Source organism: Lithobates pipiens, unplaced genomic scaffold (assembly GCF_037356315.1).
Source record: "Lithobates pipiens isolate NorthernLeopardFrog02 unplaced genomic scaffold, aLitPip1_a1.2 Scaffold_23, whole genome shotgun sequence".
NCBI classification, from domain to species: Eukaryota; Metazoa; Chordata; class Amphibia; order Anura; family Ranidae; genus Lithobates; species Lithobates pipiens.
In genome coordinates, this window is record NW_027507785.1 from 292,635,365 (window position 1) to 292,653,631 (window position 18,267).

Below are 18,267 nucleotides of genomic sequence, written 5' to 3' on the forward strand. Positions count from 1 at the left end.
CCAACATGTTGGAAAATTGGGTCCGACGGAGATTCGGACGGAATCAGTCCGATGCATACCACACACAGTCGGATTATCCGACGACGCGGTCCGATAAGATGCATTCCGACGGATTCTCCGACCGTGTGTACAAGGCTTTATACAATCCTTCATAGGTAGCTTCCAGGTAGCTGTTAATAGTCTTTATCTTACCCTTCTTAGCCCACAGCAGACTACAAGGGACTCAAAAAGGGTCTTGCTGACATTTTAACCCCTTATCTGAAAGCACCCCAAAAAAATAAAAAAAATTAATAAATAAAAACCCCATCAGGGGGTGTAACACTCTTCAACAGTTCTCTGCACTTTCTTCCATACAGCAATCAAAACATGTAAAATAAATATAAGCAGGGGGAGAGAGAAAGGATTCCTGCAAAGTCCTATACACTTTTTCCTTTCCCTTATACGGCAGTCAGGAGGTATATATGTATTCTGACAGTTATTAAACTCCAAAACTCCAGGCTGCCAGAGACTTTATGTTTAAAAAAAAAAAAGGAGAGACTTCACTTTACCAGTTTTTCTTTGCACCTCCTTCTTTAATAGCCCGGAAAGCTCTCCATTACCACCACCTCAGTAGCCTGGCTTGCGTCCACATCCATGGGGCGTTTACTTCCAGGATTCGGCACCCCTCCACGCTGCTCCTCTTGGCCCCGTATTCCCATCCTGCAGCCACTGCCTTGCCGTCGCCAGCGAGCTCTCACGCTTTCCCGTGATCCCGTGATACCATTGTTCAGCGATCTCGCTAGTATGCAATGCATGCTAGCACATTATAACACTGCCTTGCAGGAGGATTTTTTTCCCCCCTTAATGAGTTTACTACCATTTTAAACTTTATGAATAAAAAAATAACTTTTAATCTTGCTTAGACATATATTTGAGTCTTGTTCCTTTTTTGCATTGCTACATTCCTTCATAATAATAATAATAATTATATGTTAGGATAATTGTGTATTTATATACTTTATTAAAAAATATAATTTTAATTGGAATATACCATTAATCTCCCTTTTGAAATACATGTCCACTTGCTTGGATCTGATGATGATGCACAGTTAATGTGACTTGTAAGTTGTGCTGTCCAAATGTCACAGTGACCAGGACAAAGTTTACTTAACCTGTATGTTATCACAAAAAAAGGGTAACTAAACAATATCATAAATTAAAATGTTAATAAACAATAACCAACATTTAGAAACTATGCAGATTATTTATATGCATTGATACACATTTAAAAATGTTTTCTTTTCTACAGTATTTTTGATATTTAATGTGCAGGATGGTGCCTTTATTTGTTTGCAAGGGTAATAATTTGTAAAATTGTTGTATAGCCAAAAGCGATAAGCACACTATAGCTTGCCAAAATTGGTGTGTCCAGAAATCTTTTACCAGAGCTTCCACTATAAATACCCCAGGATGTCCTAAGTAGATTATTCACCATCATCATGAGGGGAATCATCCTAGCAATAGTGCTCGCTCTAGCGGGTCAGTCTTCCAGTATTCGTTAATTATTTATTATTAATTATTATTGTAATATGTATTCATTTAATTTTATTTAAAAAATATTTTTCTCAAAAAAATTTATTTAAATGCTGTATTATTTTTTTAAATATGTGTCTATACTGTATATATATAATTATTTTTACATAAAACATGTTACTGCTTTTTAAACACTTTTTCTCTTGGATTGTATTTACCATCACCATTTCTTTTTGTTTTTTAAACAGGCGCGGATAATGCCAAAATAGGTAAAAAAAATCATTTTTTTTCAACAGTTCAATTGTCTGTACAATCAGTTAATTGAATTCCAACATTAAAAATATGTTCTTGTTAATTATATTTCAAATATATGTAGCAAAAGACATTTTTTATCGATAAAACTTGTAATGTACAAATAAATATAGTTTTTCATTAGCATACAATAATTCCAGCAATAAAATAATAACATGTGTAACTCTAGTCATAATTCCAAATTATAATTTTATGTAATAACTATTCAACTCACTCATATTTAAAATAACATTGACTGATGAATATTAGCTTTAGATATTTTACTTTTCACATAATGCACTTGTCAGCTTCTTTAGTTTTATAATCCTGTGCAGGGCAACATAAAATATGCAAAATATTGTTGTACAAACTTTCTATTTATCATTTTTCTTCCTGAAAAATGTTTTATCTGTGCAAATAATCTAGTGCCAGCTACTGCCAGATCTCAGCTACTGCCAGATCTCAGTTACCGGCAGAGCTGGAATGTTTTTCCAACGGGAATAACTGGCATTTTATAAGCCTGTGAGGCTGGATTCACACCAATGCAGTTTTAGTGCTTTTTGCATTTTGCAGATTTGCACTACAGTCCATTTAACATGGTTTCCTATGGAACACGATCTGTATGGCAAATTTGCAAAATGCAAAAAGCACAAAAAATGCATAGGTGTGAATCCAGCTTCAATGCATAACATAGCAAAATAGGCTACACAAATTCAATTTTTTAAAAGAGTATTATTCATGCCTTCATTCCCTTTGATAAAATATCAAATTGGTCATGAAAGGGAATTGGCCTTTAAGACGTGTAAAATAAAGACATGTTAGGTACAAATTATTTGCCCTGCAGTACCATCTGTACATTTTTCACTGCAGCAAGAGCAGTATATGCCCATCCCAACATATTTATGTTGCGAATGAGTAGGTTTTTTTTCCTGCATCTAAACGTTGAGCTCAAAATAAGCCTGTAATCGTCCTAATGTACATGGACACATAGGATAACATTGAGCTGCTTCTACAGGCAGAACACAAAACTCCTGTAGAAGTAGCAATTTTTAAGCCAGTGAGCATGGAGCCTAAAACAACCCATTTCTGTATACTATAGATATAAAAAAACATTATAAATACAGTTTTTCCCCCTTATTTATAAGTTACATAATTATATAGTTGGTAAGGTTGAAAAAGGACACCAGTCCAACCAGTCCAATGGTGTGTGAATGTGTGTGTTTATGTCAGTATTACATCCTATACCCCTGTATGTTGTGATTGTTAAGGTGCCCATCTAATTGTTTTTTGAAACTATCGATGCTCTCTGCTGATACCATTGCTTGTGGAAGAGAATTCCAAATCCTTACAGCTCTTACAGTAAAGAAAACTCTCTGCCGATTATGGTTAAACCACTTCTCTTCTAATGGAATAGCCACGTGTCTTTTAAAATTTCCTTACATAGAAAAGATTTTTGCCTATGCTAGGGTCACCTGTAAGGTATTTGTACATTGCTATCATATCCCCTCTCAATCGTCTCTTCTCCAGAGAGAATAGGTTCAATGCTTGAAGTCTTTCCCCATAGCTGAGGTCCTCCAGTCCCTTAATTAGCATCGTTGCCTTTCTCTGGACCCTCTCCAGTTCCAGCACATCCCTCCCAAGGACAGGTGTCCAGAACTGGACGACATACTCCGGATGAGGCCGGACCAGAGTCTTGTAGAGTGGGAGAATTATCGTTTTATCGCTGGCGTTAATTACGTTTTAATGCATGACAATATTCTGTTGGCTTTGCTTGTATGTCATTGCTGAGCCTGTCATCTACTAGGACCCCCAGGTCCTTTACCATCCTAGATTCCCCCAGAGGTTCACCCCCTAGCGATTAAATTGCATTCCTATTTTTGGCACCCAAATGCATTACTTAAAATTTTTCAACATTAAACCTCATTTGCCATGTAGTTGCCCACCCCATTATTTTATTTAGGTCTTCTTGTAAGGTTTCCACATCCTGCGGAGACGTTATTGCCCTGCTTAGCTTAGTATCGTATGCAAATATTGAGATTGAGCTGTTTATCCCATCCTCTATATCATTTATGAATAAATTAAACAGAATTTATTATTTAAGTGATCACATTCTCTTTGTTCTCAGCTGCTAGGGGAGGAGAAGTGGCAGCATACTGAGCTTCCCAGTGAATGGCTGTGCAGTGGTGGGTGTCTCAGGACAAAGCTGACCATTAGAGGAGAGCAGGCTGAGTTTGCAGCACAGCTAGAGAACTGAATACGGTGTGCTCTCCTGCTTAGTGTGGTCACTTTTTAATAGGAAAGCAGAGGGACTGGCAGAAACACCAGGGATTTCACACAAAGGAAATAATAAAAAAAGAACAGGATACATTCTCATACAAGTATATGGTACAGCAGGCATATATCAGGAATATGAAGTGTTCGGATAACAAAAGTTTTAATAGCTGTTATGCCCTGTACACACGGTTGGACTTTCCGACGGAAAATGTGCGATCGGATCTTGTTTTCGGAAAATCCGATTGTGTGTGGGCTCCATCTCACTTTTTCCGCTGGATTTTCTGATGCACAAAGTTTGAGAGCAGGATCTAAAATTTTCCGACAACAAAATCCAATCGCATAAATTCCAATCATGTGTAGACAATTCCCGACGGACAAAGTGTCACGCATGCTCAGAATAAACGAAGAGACGAAAGCTATTGGCTACTGGCCCGTTTATAGTCCCGACAAACGTGTGTGACGTCACCTCGTTCAGAACAATCAGATTTTCCGTCAACTTTGTGTGACCATGTGTATGCAACACAAGTTTCGGCCAAAATCCGTTGGAAAAAATCAGACGGATTTTGTGGTCGGAATGTCCGACCGTGTGTACAGGGCATTAGTAATTTAGTCACAATTAACCCGGACTTTTTCTATAATGTTGAAACCATTTCACCAATGTTTCAAGAAGCCTCCTCAGTTCCAAGAACTTCATTAGAACAACTTGGATAAGTGGCAAAATGTTGTCAACTTAACAGAAATGAATGCAATTACTAACTATACCATGACCTGCATAACTGAGAACCTTCACATACATTCCGACCTTAACACTTCATGTAAAAGTGGCAATGTCGTCATAAATATATAGAATGCAATAAATATATAGAGTGTCCTATCAAGTCCTGCCTTCATCTCGCAATTAACAAATGCTTTCTTCCATAGATCCTACATTCAGCCAGAATAAAATAACAATGTACAACTATGAGACCTTTACCATGATCGGACTTCCAGAAAATGAGTTTGGCCGTACTGGAATTAATCTGATTGCTAAACTGGAGATCAGGGCTCATGGTCAACACAGATACTTATTGAAGGTAATAAAAACAAATTAATCTAAAGCAATTGGGGGATATTATGGACCTTTATAGGCATGCACCAGATTTTTATAGCATGTTTCGGAAAGTGCTTAATTTTTTTACGGCTTCGCTGTGATAAATCCTAACCCTGTGTCTTTGCCTCCCAGGTATGACAATAAACTCAAATCAGATATCATCTCACAGTGCTTTCTGTAATCATCTAGTTTATTAATAAAAGAGCTGGTTAAAGAAAGCACTGTGAGTTCTCTCTGCTATTTGATTTGAGTGTGTTGTCTTTCCTGGGAGGTAAAAGCACCTCTGCGGGAAGGATCGATTCATTTTCCTGGACAATTTATGGTGATGAACACTTGGTGAGAATGAGCGCTATTTGGACCTACAAATCACAAGGTGCCATACATTATTGTGCGAGCGCAACTGGTGATTGCTCGGGGTAGAGTCAAATCACATTAGTATCTTTTCAGTTTTGGGTGGAGTGTGATTTATGGGTTTGAAGGTGTCAAAGACTACATGGAACATAATAGCGGTGAATCACACTTCCCATATATTGGATCACTGGATGTTACAGGGATTGGACATTTAGCCTGGGTTGCCACATATGCGATGTCAGACATCGCATGTGATTCTCATTGCTGGTGCCGATCACACGCGATGTCTGTGCAATGCGAGTTTAGCCATATAGTTGTATGACTGAACTCGCATTGGATTTGCACTAAAATAGTGAAGGAACCTTTTTATTCCCTACACCGGAATCGGAGCGCATGGGTGTTCACATGTGCTCCCATTCCTGTCCGAATTCATAGTTCACATTGCGATCTGTGAACCGATCTGGGGGTGTCATTAACTTAGTATTGACTTTGTATTAACTTTGTAGTGTGTACTGCCTGCGAGGGAGATGCGATGCAGGAACCGGTACTGGAATCACGCTGGTTCCCGCATCGCTATAGTGTGAACCAAGGCTGAAATGCAAATATGTTGCAAACCAGGGGTAGGCAACCTGGGGCCCTCCAGTTGTTGCAGAACTACAAGTCCCATAATGCCTCTGGAAGTAATTGTAACTGCCAGTCTTGCAATGCCTCATAGGAAATCAACCCCTGCTGTAAACAGAGTGCTGTTTTATATTTTATTTTTTTCACAATTTGTTGTTGTTTTATATTTTATATATTTGGTTTGTATAATTATTGTAGCACTACATTTATAAATATTCAAAACGTCTTGGAGAGTGAATTTACCGTATTTATCGGCATATAACATGCACAGTCATTTTAAGAGTGAAGTTTCAGGAAAAAACCTTACATTTTAAATAAGGCAGCTATTGGCGTATAACACGCACACGCTATTTGCACCCGATTTTCATGGTGAAAAAGTGAGTGTTATATGCCAATAAATACAGTAGTTTTTTTTTTCAAATTCTGTCTCCATGGCTACCAGTGTTAATTTTGTCAAATTTCAATTTTTGGCTTTAGTTATAGTCTTTTGACTAAAATTCCATTTTAGTTTTAGTTGTATTTAAGTCTTTTGACTAAAATGGCATTTTAGTTTTAATCTTATTTTGGTCATCTATTTTGTTTTCATTTTAGTTCTATTTTGCTTAAAATAAAATAAATTTTAAATAAATTTAAATAAAATTTAGTCGACGGAAATGTTCTCGTTGACAAAATTAACACTGATGGCTACATATCTTCTTTGTCCCACCTATTCAAAAATGTTTTGACTCTAGGCCTAGGTCTAGGTGGCCTTTCTATAAATTGTAACCCAAGCGGGTCCTTGCATCAAGCAGAATTTCCCCACAGTTATGACTAAACATCCATAAAAGATTTTATTGTCTGAGGCATGATATCGCTTGTGCTAAGTTTTTTATTTAACCAGTTCCCCATTCAGTAAGCTGTGTCTGGTGCTGCACTTTGTATGGTTTGTATAATCATTGTAGTGCTACATTTTTAAATATTCAAAATGTCTTGGAGAGTGGATTTTTTTTTAAATTCTGTCTCCATGGCAGTGTTAATTTTGATGTAAAATTCCGATTTGGTTTTAGTTATAGTCTTTTGACTAAAATGCCATTTTAGTTTTAGTAGTATTTGGGTCATCTGAATTGTTCTAGTTTTAGTTGTATTTTTTTAATCGACTAAAATAGTGTTAATTTAGTCGATGGAAATATTCTCGTTGAAGAATTTACAATAATGGCTACATATCTTTTTTGTCCCACCTATTCAAAAATATTTTTATGCTAAGCCTAGGTCTAGGTGGCCTTTCTATAAATTGTAACCTGAACGGTACCTTGCATCAAGCAGATTTTCACAATGGTTATGACTAAACATCCAAAAAAGATTTTATTGTTTACTTCAGTTATTTATTTTTTATCAAAGGGGTTTTTATTTAGACAATACCAAGTACAAAAAAAATAAAAATTAAAGAACAGGTACAAAAGCTTTTTCCATTCCATTATACCAGTAAACATAGCCGTAAACAACTCACACGCATGCAAATTTGTTACATTGGTAAGCTGCATCTCTGTTCTGCAAAGTTACCTGGTTAACCTATCCGCCCTTCCAAATGGATGGGATTTGAGTGATGGGTTTGTGGGACCCGCAGGAAGCCATAGGGCTCATTTACATCACCCCTATGTTCCCTGGGAGCTCCCAGTCTATACTCAGCCCATGGCACATTGCAGTACCATCATCAGAATAAGCTCTCTTGGGGATAATCCAGGGACATTAAGCCATGTAGACCAGAGTTTCTAATATTTAGTAAGTTGACCACTATGTTGATATATGTACCTTTTCAAGAGGAGGGGGGGGGGGGGGTTATAGATCTCCAACCTAAAAGAATGAAGGGCTGAAATAGGGCCCTGGAGAAAGCCACTCTTACGTCAGTTATTTCTGATGCATGACATTGCTTCTGTTACATCATACAGTAAGCAGTGCAAATAAACATGACCTTTTATTTCAATGCTAATAGTTGTAGATTTGTTATGTTAAACATATTTCATGGACTTTTATTAATACCTAAACTACTGTTACTTTTCTTTTATAGGTTGTGTCTATTAACGTAAAAGAGGTTACAGGTATGTGGCCCAAAGATCCATTCACTCGCTCCTCTAGCCTGAGCCAGGTTCTGTCTGAACAGTTTTCCAAACACATTGAGTTTGAGTATCACGATGGACGTGTTGGAGACCTCTTTGCCTCTAGTGATGTTTCAGATTCTGTCCTCAACATATTCAAAGGAATTCTCAGCATGTTCAATGTCAACATCAAGAAATCGCAGAATGTGTACGATCTGCAGGAGGTTGGTGTTTGTTTCTGAGATTTTGATAAGTCTTTGACATTATTTAGAGGAAATATAATATACGTTTAGCTCAACAAGAGTATTTGGCTGATATAAATATGAACATAGAGGTGTACAGTAGAACAGTGGTCATCAACCCTGTCCTCAGGGCCCACTAACAGGCCAGGTTTTATGTATTACCTTGGGGAGATGCAGACTAGAATACTGCAATCACTGGGCAGCAAATGATATCACCTGTGATGGATTTCAGTTATCTTGCAAACCTGGCCTGTTAGTGGGCCCTGAGGACAGGGTTGACCACTGCAGTAGAAGCATTTCTTTCAATGATTCCTCATAGTTTCTATAAATGATTTCATAAGGTTGTCATGCATGTGAGAAACACCATACATCTTTAACTATCAGTATGGGATTACAGATATTTAAAGACCTAAACAGCTTGGGTGCACACATGTTCAAATATAAAAGAAGGCAATCTAAGACAATACTTTTTCTTTTACTGAAATTTTATTGAATTTTTTCAATAAAACAAGTAAGAGAGGTACAATAACGAAGTGGAATCATAAAGTATCAATATACTTTGTATAAATATCGCTGCCCAAATGCAGAGTAAAGGTGGCAATTGGCTTATAGTGTAATATGACATGGATAAAGCAAGACTTACAGGATATCTATTTGTAAGAATAAGTGGGTGATCTGTAACATTAAGATAATTTGTTCACAAAAAATGCCAAAAAATACATAATCCGGGCAATCAAATCAATATCATGTATTCCAAACCACTGGCATCCTAATGATTCTGTGACCCAATTGAAAGATATTAGAAAAAAGCCTGGAAGAAAAAAGAAGGGGGGGAGGGGTCCAAAGCAGAAAAGGGGGGGGGGGATTAATCAGTTAAAGCCTATGCTGTTATTCCAGAGCTTGCAGGAGCTCAACAAAAAGGGGAAGGACGTAAAGACAAGCAGCAAGAAGATAAAAGAAGGAGAAAGAGAGGGAATGAAGTGGAGAAGGGATGGATTCGGGCACCACAGAGGTTTTAGGCTGTACCACATGGAACCTTCACAGTTCTAGGAATTGGGAGGTCATTTGAGAAGGTGGAAAGTGGTCTATCCAGGGTTGCCAAGTCCGTTGAAATTTGTTGTACGTGTCCTCAAGGATCACAGTCAATATTTTGTCAATAAGCATGCCGTGAACACGGTTTTTAATGTCTTCAAAGCTGAGAAGTGGTGTTTTCCATGACCTCGCTATTGTCTGCCTCGTAGACAATATTTTTTTTACTATGGGTTGGGACTAATAAAAAACCCCTGTCAGTTTCTCTTTTCATCTGTGTCCTGTTGAAGAGATTTATCTTCTCTTCCTCTTATAGAGACAACAGGAAGTGATAGGAAATCTTTGCAATGTCAGAGAAATCAACTCTTAGTTGTCACAAAACAAATATCCCCACTGAAAAATGTCCTCTCTCACTTTTCTGGTGGCATGGCAAAATTGAGTTTGTAGTCACCGTGACAAATAAATAAAGTATGTCCCCTAATGAGGATACAGACAGCAATAAAAACATTTTAGATACACTTTAAAAACAGAATATGTTTGAGGTTAACATTCTTTTAATGTTCTATGATCACTTATCTTCTTCTTTCTGTATTACAGTCCAGCATTGGGGGTGTCTGTCACACCAGATACGTGATCCAAGATGACAAGAAAGCAAAACAACTGGTTGTTGTGAAAACCGTTGACTTTAACAGCTGTCAAGACAAAGTGTCAAAGAATATTGGAATGGTTTTCATGGATAAATGTGAACCTTGCGAAAAGGTACAGTTTATTTCTATATAAAATCTATAGGGAAAAAGCAAGATTTAAATGTGCAGTTGCTGTCCATAATGACCAATGAGATTCCTCATTTCATATTCCCAGAAATGAAAAGATGGCTGCTGACTGGTCTCTATGGTCTCTAACTTTCTTAACATTTTCTTAACATTTTCTTTTCACAAGTTTTTTTTTTTTGTACGTAGTCCCTTTTTTGATGACTGACTTTCTCTCTTTCCTTCATCTAGATGCACAGGAATATACGTAATGCTGCACTATCCACCATTAAGATTAGAGACAATGTTATCAAGGAGGTCGTCTTAGAGCACATCATAAATTACAGTCCATTACAGGAACGTAATGGTGGTGCCGTAATGGAAACCAAGTGAGTATTTATGATTAAAGGCATATTAATCCTCTTGCAAATTCACATCTGTTTAGCAACAACTACAATTAGGAGGCCTGTACCCTAAGAACCTCTTTGGTGTACACTGTCTCCACCCACAAAAGACTGTCCAGATTTAATTGCCAGCAATTTTGTCTTTCATACTAACAGTGGAAATCCCTTTAATAACACAGTGGGAACTGGAAGTAGCCATTCTATGCTTTTTTTTTTGCAAAGCCCCTGAAAGTCAACCTAAAGTGTCTTTTTGTTTTTAGGCAAGTCCTGACCTTGGTTGGAACCAGAAGCAGTCAATCATCCCTCCCTCAGATTCCGCTCCTCAACCGCGGAAATATCTTTTACGTTTTTGATGATGAATTATACCAGATTCCTTTTGTACTTGTTAGCAACAAGAACATTGAGGCTCAGGTAACATGCTAAAACCTGTTTTTTTTTCTTTTCCTAGTGGTTTTAAATAAAACTAACAGAATATAGTAGGAAATGTACCCAAATTATTATTGTTTTCACAACTTATGTTCTGGTTTTCACACTTTACTAATCTGACAATTTCTGTGCTTTACTCCTATCAGATGGAGCACGTTGTACAACAGATAGTACAAAACAACCAGGAGAAGATCCAGTCGGATGTCTCAATTAAATTCGCTGAACTAATTCAGCTGATTCGCAAGTCTTCTCCTGAGATTCTCCACACCATATGGAAGCAACTTGCTCCAAAACCAAGACACAGGTCAGCAAGCTCCTTACCCATTATGTCATAGCTCCTAGTGTATAAAGGCTTATCCAGGCATGTACTGGCCATCGGGACCACTCAACGTCTCCTGGTGGGCCGGTGAGGTAGTGGTGAGGTAGTCCTGGAGCCACTCCTCACTGACAGGAATGATTGTGATTTCATTCCTCTCACCAGGGAGTGAGGATTAGACTTTCTGCCAGCCTGCAGGGGGAGATAGACAGCCATCAGACTTTCCTTCCTCTCCCCCCTTATCACTTGTCACATGACTGGAGAGAGGAACGAGAAGCTGCCTTCATTCTGGAGAGCTGTGAGTACACGTGGGAGGGGGGATGCTCTGATGCAAGGGTGAATCTGATAGGGACACTCTGATGCAAGGAGGTATTTGATAGGGAAACGCTGATGCAGGGGGGGCACTGTGATGGGGTACATTCTGATGCCCCAGAAGTTTGTGAACTGGCTCCATTGAGAGCCGGTCACACTCTCCTGTCATGCAAATTGGGTGCAGGGAAATCTGTGTGAGCCCAGCCTAAAATCTAAAGATGGGTCCAAGCTCTTTTTCTGATCTTCCTAAATTCCACTCAGTCTACCCATATTTGGGAAAAGAGTGTCTATTATTAAACTCCATCCTCCCAAACAGCCTGACAAGTGAAACACTTGGACCATAATAGGTGCTAGGGCCGTGCCTTGCTAATTGTTTTTCATGGTAAAGGTAACTTGTTCCAAACACATGAAGCAGTTCACTATAACTAAATTAGAATTCTCCTGCAATGCTTGTCACTGTCTAGGTTTCTCAAACTTTTTTCAGTCAAGACACCCATAAAAATGATGCAAGGCGCCCCATTCTAAAATTTCGAACACTAGTTTTACATAATGCACCAACATCTACACACATAGGTCACCCAACATTAAAGGTGATTTATTTTCACAAAGCAAATATATCTGTGCACACTGGTACTAACTAGTTTCCAGTGTTTCTATTCTGTCTCAGTTTCTCTCTTTCAAGCAGCAAAGGTGACCCCAATGCTCATGGAGAGGGGCAGGGGATGGGCAAAAAGGGACACTTTTCAGGTGCCGGATGTGCTCCTAATTACCCAACATCATCAGTTGTTAGAACACCACTCCCTGATCTGCATGGTATCCAAGGTTCTAATTCTGTACAACAAAAAAACTCTGGCTTTGTGCAACAAAACAGTGCAGGCTTGATCCACTCGTCATCTTGTTGACAATTTATGGGACAATTTTAGTAATTTTTCCATGGTACCCCTAAAGAACCTTGATAGCACCTTATTGAAAAAAGACTGGTGTAGACTAACATTGTAATACAGAATGTAATAGTCTCAATGTGGTGCCACAATGTATATCTATCTGCAATATCTAAGTACAGTGCAGTGTTGAACGTTCCTAACCCAGCTTTCTGCTAAGGAGTTAGATATTTCAACAACATAATCCAAACATAATCCACGTACTGGTTGCTCAGCAGTGATAACATGAATTTACAAAAGTAAAAGACATTTCTGCAATACTTCCCAATTTCCCTTTGGGATTAATCAAGTATTTTGTATTGTATTGTATTGCATTGTAATATTTTGGCTTCATTCCCTCCTAATAATAATGTCATATGTGTCAGATAAACGTTAAAGCCCAACTGAAAAACTTTAGGGATAAATAAGTATGCTGTGAAAAGGTTTTTGACACACCTTAATTTTATTTTTCGGCTCTAGGCATAGGTGTTCGCACAGCGTGTGGCAGCGCACACCCTAGTCACCCTGTTTAGACCCCTGATATTTCATCATAGCCCCCTAATGGGGCTCCTAAAAAAAAATTGTAAAAGTATAATGAAAAATATAAAATTGTAAAAAATAAAATAATACAAATAAAAACTACTGACACTGTCCACTGCCCTACTGACACCAACTCTGCCCTAATGACACCATTCACTGCTTTATTAACACCATCAGTACATATGCACACACGTATGTGTTTGAGCTCTGGTGTGCACACCCTAATGCAATAGGCTGTGCACGCCTATGGATCGAGGCATAGCAAAAACTTCCAAGACTAGGGAGCTTTCATCATAGGGCCCTCTGCACTCTGTGTGGGGGCAGGGGGTCTCTCCAGAGCTCTCCAGCATACCTACCTGCTGAGTTAGATCAAAATCTCTGCAGTCAGCAAAGACCATACAGGACACAGTGTTCCTCTCTGCAGTTTTCTGCCCTGATTTAGAAAGACGTTCTACCCCTGGAGCTGAACTATATACAACATACACGTAAGGCACGTGCAAAACATTTTCTTTAAGGGAAGTCTATCAAGAGGAAAATCTGGAGGCTACCAAAGCTGATCTCTGAATTATATTTGTAGAAGCATGCAAGTGAACTTGCCACAGCTGTATATTAGACATCAAAAAATGTCCAATTGTGTATTTACTCTGACATAAATCAAATTTCCTCTAAAATTTCTTCTGTAAATACAGACTATTTAAAAGTCAGTATTTCCTCAACCCCTTTATGCCGACAGTATGCAAATATGCGGCCTCTCGGTGGGTCGGCCTTAAGGCTGAGCGGCCACATATTGGCGTACCAGATTGTAAATATAGCTGTGCCAAGAGCGAGCGTCCTGAGCACTCCTGGCACAGCGGCTAATGTACAGATCCTGTTTGCTACTTCCGATCATGTGACCACTGTAACAGCCAATCACGGCGGTCACATGATCATAAACCCCGCCCCGTCTCCCAGCATCTGAAACTACTTAAAGTGCCAGGAGGTGCAGGTGCAAAGGGGTTAAGCTTAAGGCTGTGACAGCTCTCTGGTTTAGAAATAGGTCACTCAGCACTGCATTGTGGGAGTGGGTATACATTTTAGCTTCATATCCTGGAAGTGGCTTATTTAGTTATTATTTATCATTGAGCTTACCTAAGTACTGGTACAAATTTACTTTAGGACTCAAAATCGTATATACTAGAGTTGTTTAATCTTTTAAATGCAACAAAGCTCCCCTCTTTTTCCCCATTTTATATCTTATCCCATGTTTATTGCCAGGTTAAACACAGTGATGCTGGTGATGGTAGCTAGTTAGCCTAACTTGAGACACTGAGCTAGATAGCAGGGGTTTATGCCTTGGTGCAAGGGCCAATCATCAGCCCAGCTGTACATAGTTTATTGACTAGAAATACCTACGTGTTGTAATGCCTTTTCTGTCTACCTAAAATCACTTTTTCTATTATGATTTACTATAGTCAGTTGTTTCTTCTCCTGCAGAAATTGGCTCCTGCAAGGTCTTCGCATGGGCGGAACTGCAAACAGCCTGAAGTTTATTCAGCAAATCCTTCACAATGATGAAATCACTGATGCAGAAGCAATAGTGTTGGTTCCCATTGCATTGCAAGTGACCAGAGGCAGCCAGCAGGCCTTGCAGATCTCCAAAGTACGTATTGTTGTCAGGGTTAATATTTAGCAAGGATAACTTGCCACAAATTTGTGGCAGCATTGAATTGTAAGTCTTGTTAACTTGCTGCATATTTTCACTGGAAAGTTGTACACTTGCAGGGCACCTGAAGCACAAGTTCTTGTTGACACTTTTCAAAATTCCTCCACAGTGACCCCTGTGGTGGGCTGACTATTGCACAACATAACCGAACAAGAACTTGCAGCAGACTTGCAGAATGTTTGCGAAAAAAAGTTGATCTGGAGTCATGCAATGCAGAGTAGCTGCAATTGTACAATAAACTTGTGAAGCATGGCAGGTCTAGCAATAGCTTATCAAGTAATTTTCAAACTTGCAGATCATTTGCTTGCTATCTGGGCTCTATCTTCAAGTCTCAAGGTGCCATGTAACTAAACAGATTTTAGGCTTGTAAATGTTGCTGTAGTATGCCATTTTCCCTTAATTGCATACAGATCATTAGCCACATGCATGTTCTCAGTGGGCTGACAAGCCACTCAGAAACTTTTACTCTGGTTTCAGCCCTTTTAATCAATAATAATAGTAAAAATAATAAAAAATACAGTAGTAACTATTTATGCATTGGAAATGTCACCCCATGCAAGACATAATGGGATATTGAATAGTGCCATCACTGCATGACCAAGCTTGACAGTGGTCCTTCTACAGGTTTCTAGCTACAGTATTTAGGCTTCTTATTGGTCAGTTTGCTTTTTTTCCAGGAGTTAATCAAAGACCCCAGAATCCAGAAAAATCCAACACTTCGCAAACTCACAATCCTGGCTGATGGCACAATGGTCAAAAAATACTGCGCTCACATGTCTACTTGTCCTATGTCTGCTCTGGAGGTAAGTTATTCTTGACTGGTAAAGTAATTTTTTTTGTTTTCTATGGAGAAAATCATATTTGTATCTGTGATATGCACAAGGGTCGTCACATTTGCTCCATATGTATAATATGCATAAGGTTATTTATGCAGTCTGTTGTTAGCAGGTTCCCCTCTCACTGCTGTCTTCCACCCATAGTAGGTTGCTATTGGTGGAAAGAGAGAGCAGAATCCTTCCTCCAGCAGCTACTGCAGCCCCTGCATGACAGGAGTGACCCTGCCATAGAACAGAGTGCCAACAAGTTCCGAGCCTAATTTTTTTCCATCACATAAATACACATAAATACACCATGATTAGGGCAGCTGGGCCCTCCTCTTCCCAGCCTTGGCCCAATATGAAAAAGACCATAACCTTTAGACATGAGTTAGAAAATGTCTAATATCACTAAATGGGTCAAAGGTAACTTAAAGTGTAGCTATATTCCTCACCTTTCTTTTACTATAGTGTCATTAGTATGTAGTAGAGTAATGATGGACTGGTATCACAATATTACAATACATAGCTGTCAATGGACATAGATTCCTTGGACACCAGCTGTGCTGTTCCATCCTATGATAAGCAGTCACCGCCATATTTATACGTACACTTTTATAGTAATCAACATCCCTCATTAGGCTCAGGAGCAGAGTTTTTTTCGTTTTTTTCTTTACTTTTACACCAGGCTACAAGGGTAGACCAAGAAAGAAGGCCACTAGGTCTCCAATATAAAAATGTTGTGTTCGATTGTTCTTGCTATTATTACAAAGCTGTTTTTCCTCTTTTAGACCCTCCATGATTTGGCTGCTGATGCCATCAGTAAGGGCCACGAAGCGGACATGTCTTTGGCTTTGAAAGCTCTGGGTAATGCTGGTCAGCCTCAAAGCCTCAAAATGATCCAAAAATTCCTGCCAGGAATTTCTTCCAGTGGTGCTCATCTTTCAGTCAGGATCCAGGTTGATGCGGTCCTAGCTTTGAGGAACATCGGCAGACGGGATCCAGGCAAAGTAAGTGAACTTTCTTTTTAGTTTTTAAAATGTGAAATAATCCACATATTTTTTTGACACGTGATGGAATGAGACATGTGAATACCCTCTGTTTCTCAAACCAGCAACTGAATGGCGCTGTGTTGCGATATGCACACACACCAGCTAAATCACCAGACATCCCTGGATTTCAATGCTATTTTTTTTATTCTTTGATGAAGGGCGCAATTTCAGACACCTGAAACAGGATGGGTACTAAACTTAATCAATAAACTTTTTTTTTTCTTAATGAATTTAACCTTGTGGTATATGTCTTCAATCTCCAGGTAAGAGTTCTGTTTTACAAAGGTTTTACTGTATCATGCATTGATTTGGTTAGAAGGCTTTTTGATTCCTTTAGTCCCTTCGCACCATAACTTGCATCTATAATGTCATTTCAGGTGCAAGAAATCCTCATGAAAGTCTACATGAATCGTGCAGCTCACACAGAAGTGAGGATGGGGGCTTCTATGGCCTTATTTGAAACCAAGCCCAGCCCCGCCATGGTCCTCAACATTGCAAACGTGGCCGTAGGAGAAAGTAAAGTCAACCTACAGCTTGCCAGCTATATCTATTCTCAACTTAAAGCCTTATCTATGAGCAGAATTCCCCAATTGGAATCTCTGTAAGTACCAACATTTTAAGAACTCTAAGCCCTTGTACACACGATCAGAGATTCCGACGGAATGTGTCCGATCGGAGCGTTTTGTTGGATATTCTGACTGTGTGTGGTCTGCATCGGACTGTTTCCTTTGGAATATCCGTTGGACCAAATTTTCCAACTTGCCGGAAATATTTTCCGACAAAATGCTCCGATCGGACAAAGTGCCGCGCATGTTCAGATCAAATTCCTACATCAAAGCTATTGGCTACTAGCCTGAACGTAGTCCCGTTGTTACGAAATAACGTCATCACGTTCTGAACGATCAGATTTTCCGACAACTTCGTCCGACCGTGTGTATACAACAGTTTTGGACAAAATCCGACGGATTTGGTTGTCGGAATCTACGACCATGTGTACAAGGGCTAAAAGGGTTTCAGTGTCAAAAAAGAAATGCATGTTAGTATACGGTCTTTAATTTCTTTTTTAAAGATATTTGTTAGGGTTGCTGCTTTATATCTAATCGGACATCCTTTCACTAGGGCTGCTGCTTCTAATGTTGCAGTGAAGCTCTTCAACCCAAGCATTGATAATCTGGGATACGGCTACAGCAAGGTCATTCATTTTGACCTATTTAAATGTAAGTATGACAGTAAATAGAGAGCGCTAACTGCTTAATGCATAATAATTGCTCAGATACTAAAAAGTGTTCTTTCTATGGTAGATTCCCTCATGGCTGGATTTAATGTAAAAGTCCACATAATGAACAGTCCATACACCTTGTTACCTGCATTCGTGGTTATGAAACTCCGGTCCTATGTTGGCAATTATGAGGTTGACGTAGCAGAGGTATGGCTACATTTGTTCTATATTCTTCCATAGCTTAACTGTTTTCCAAATGTGAACATTAGATAATGATGTTAATTTCCTAAAAACGTAGAACACATTAACCTTGCAAGTGAATGTGTTTAA

General features: G+C 38.9%; 1 protein-coding gene across 1 annotated transcript in view; it reads left to right on the forward strand.

Moving 5' to 3' along the window:
• Positions 1 to 1,451: 1,451 nt before the first annotated feature.
• Positions 1,452 to 18,267, forward strand: part of LOC143926535 (vitellogenin-A2-like) — a 36,862-nt gene continuing 20,046 nt past the window's right edge. The window contains exons 1-14 of the mRNA XM_077450342.1: positions 1,452 to 1,518; positions 1,761 to 1,781; positions 4,999 to 5,150; positions 8,184 to 8,435; positions 10,080 to 10,241; positions 10,484 to 10,620; positions 10,896 to 11,046; positions 11,208 to 11,365; positions 14,623 to 14,788; positions 15,529 to 15,654; positions 16,458 to 16,676; positions 17,096 to 17,319; positions 17,838 to 17,935; positions 18,020 to 18,144. Of these exons, the coding sequence (XP_077306468.1) occupies positions 1,479 to 1,518; positions 1,761 to 1,781; positions 4,999 to 5,150; positions 8,184 to 8,435; positions 10,080 to 10,241; positions 10,484 to 10,620; positions 10,896 to 11,046; positions 11,208 to 11,365; positions 14,623 to 14,788; positions 15,529 to 15,654; positions 16,458 to 16,676; positions 17,096 to 17,319; positions 17,838 to 17,935; positions 18,020 to 18,144 (2,031 nt within the window). The 5' untranslated portion in view covers positions 1,452 to 1,478. The remainder of the gene's footprint in view (positions 1,519 to 1,760; positions 1,782 to 4,998; positions 5,151 to 8,183; positions 8,436 to 10,079; positions 10,242 to 10,483; positions 10,621 to 10,895; positions 11,047 to 11,207; positions 11,366 to 14,622; positions 14,789 to 15,528; positions 15,655 to 16,457; positions 16,677 to 17,095; positions 17,320 to 17,837; positions 17,936 to 18,019; positions 18,145 to 18,267) is intronic.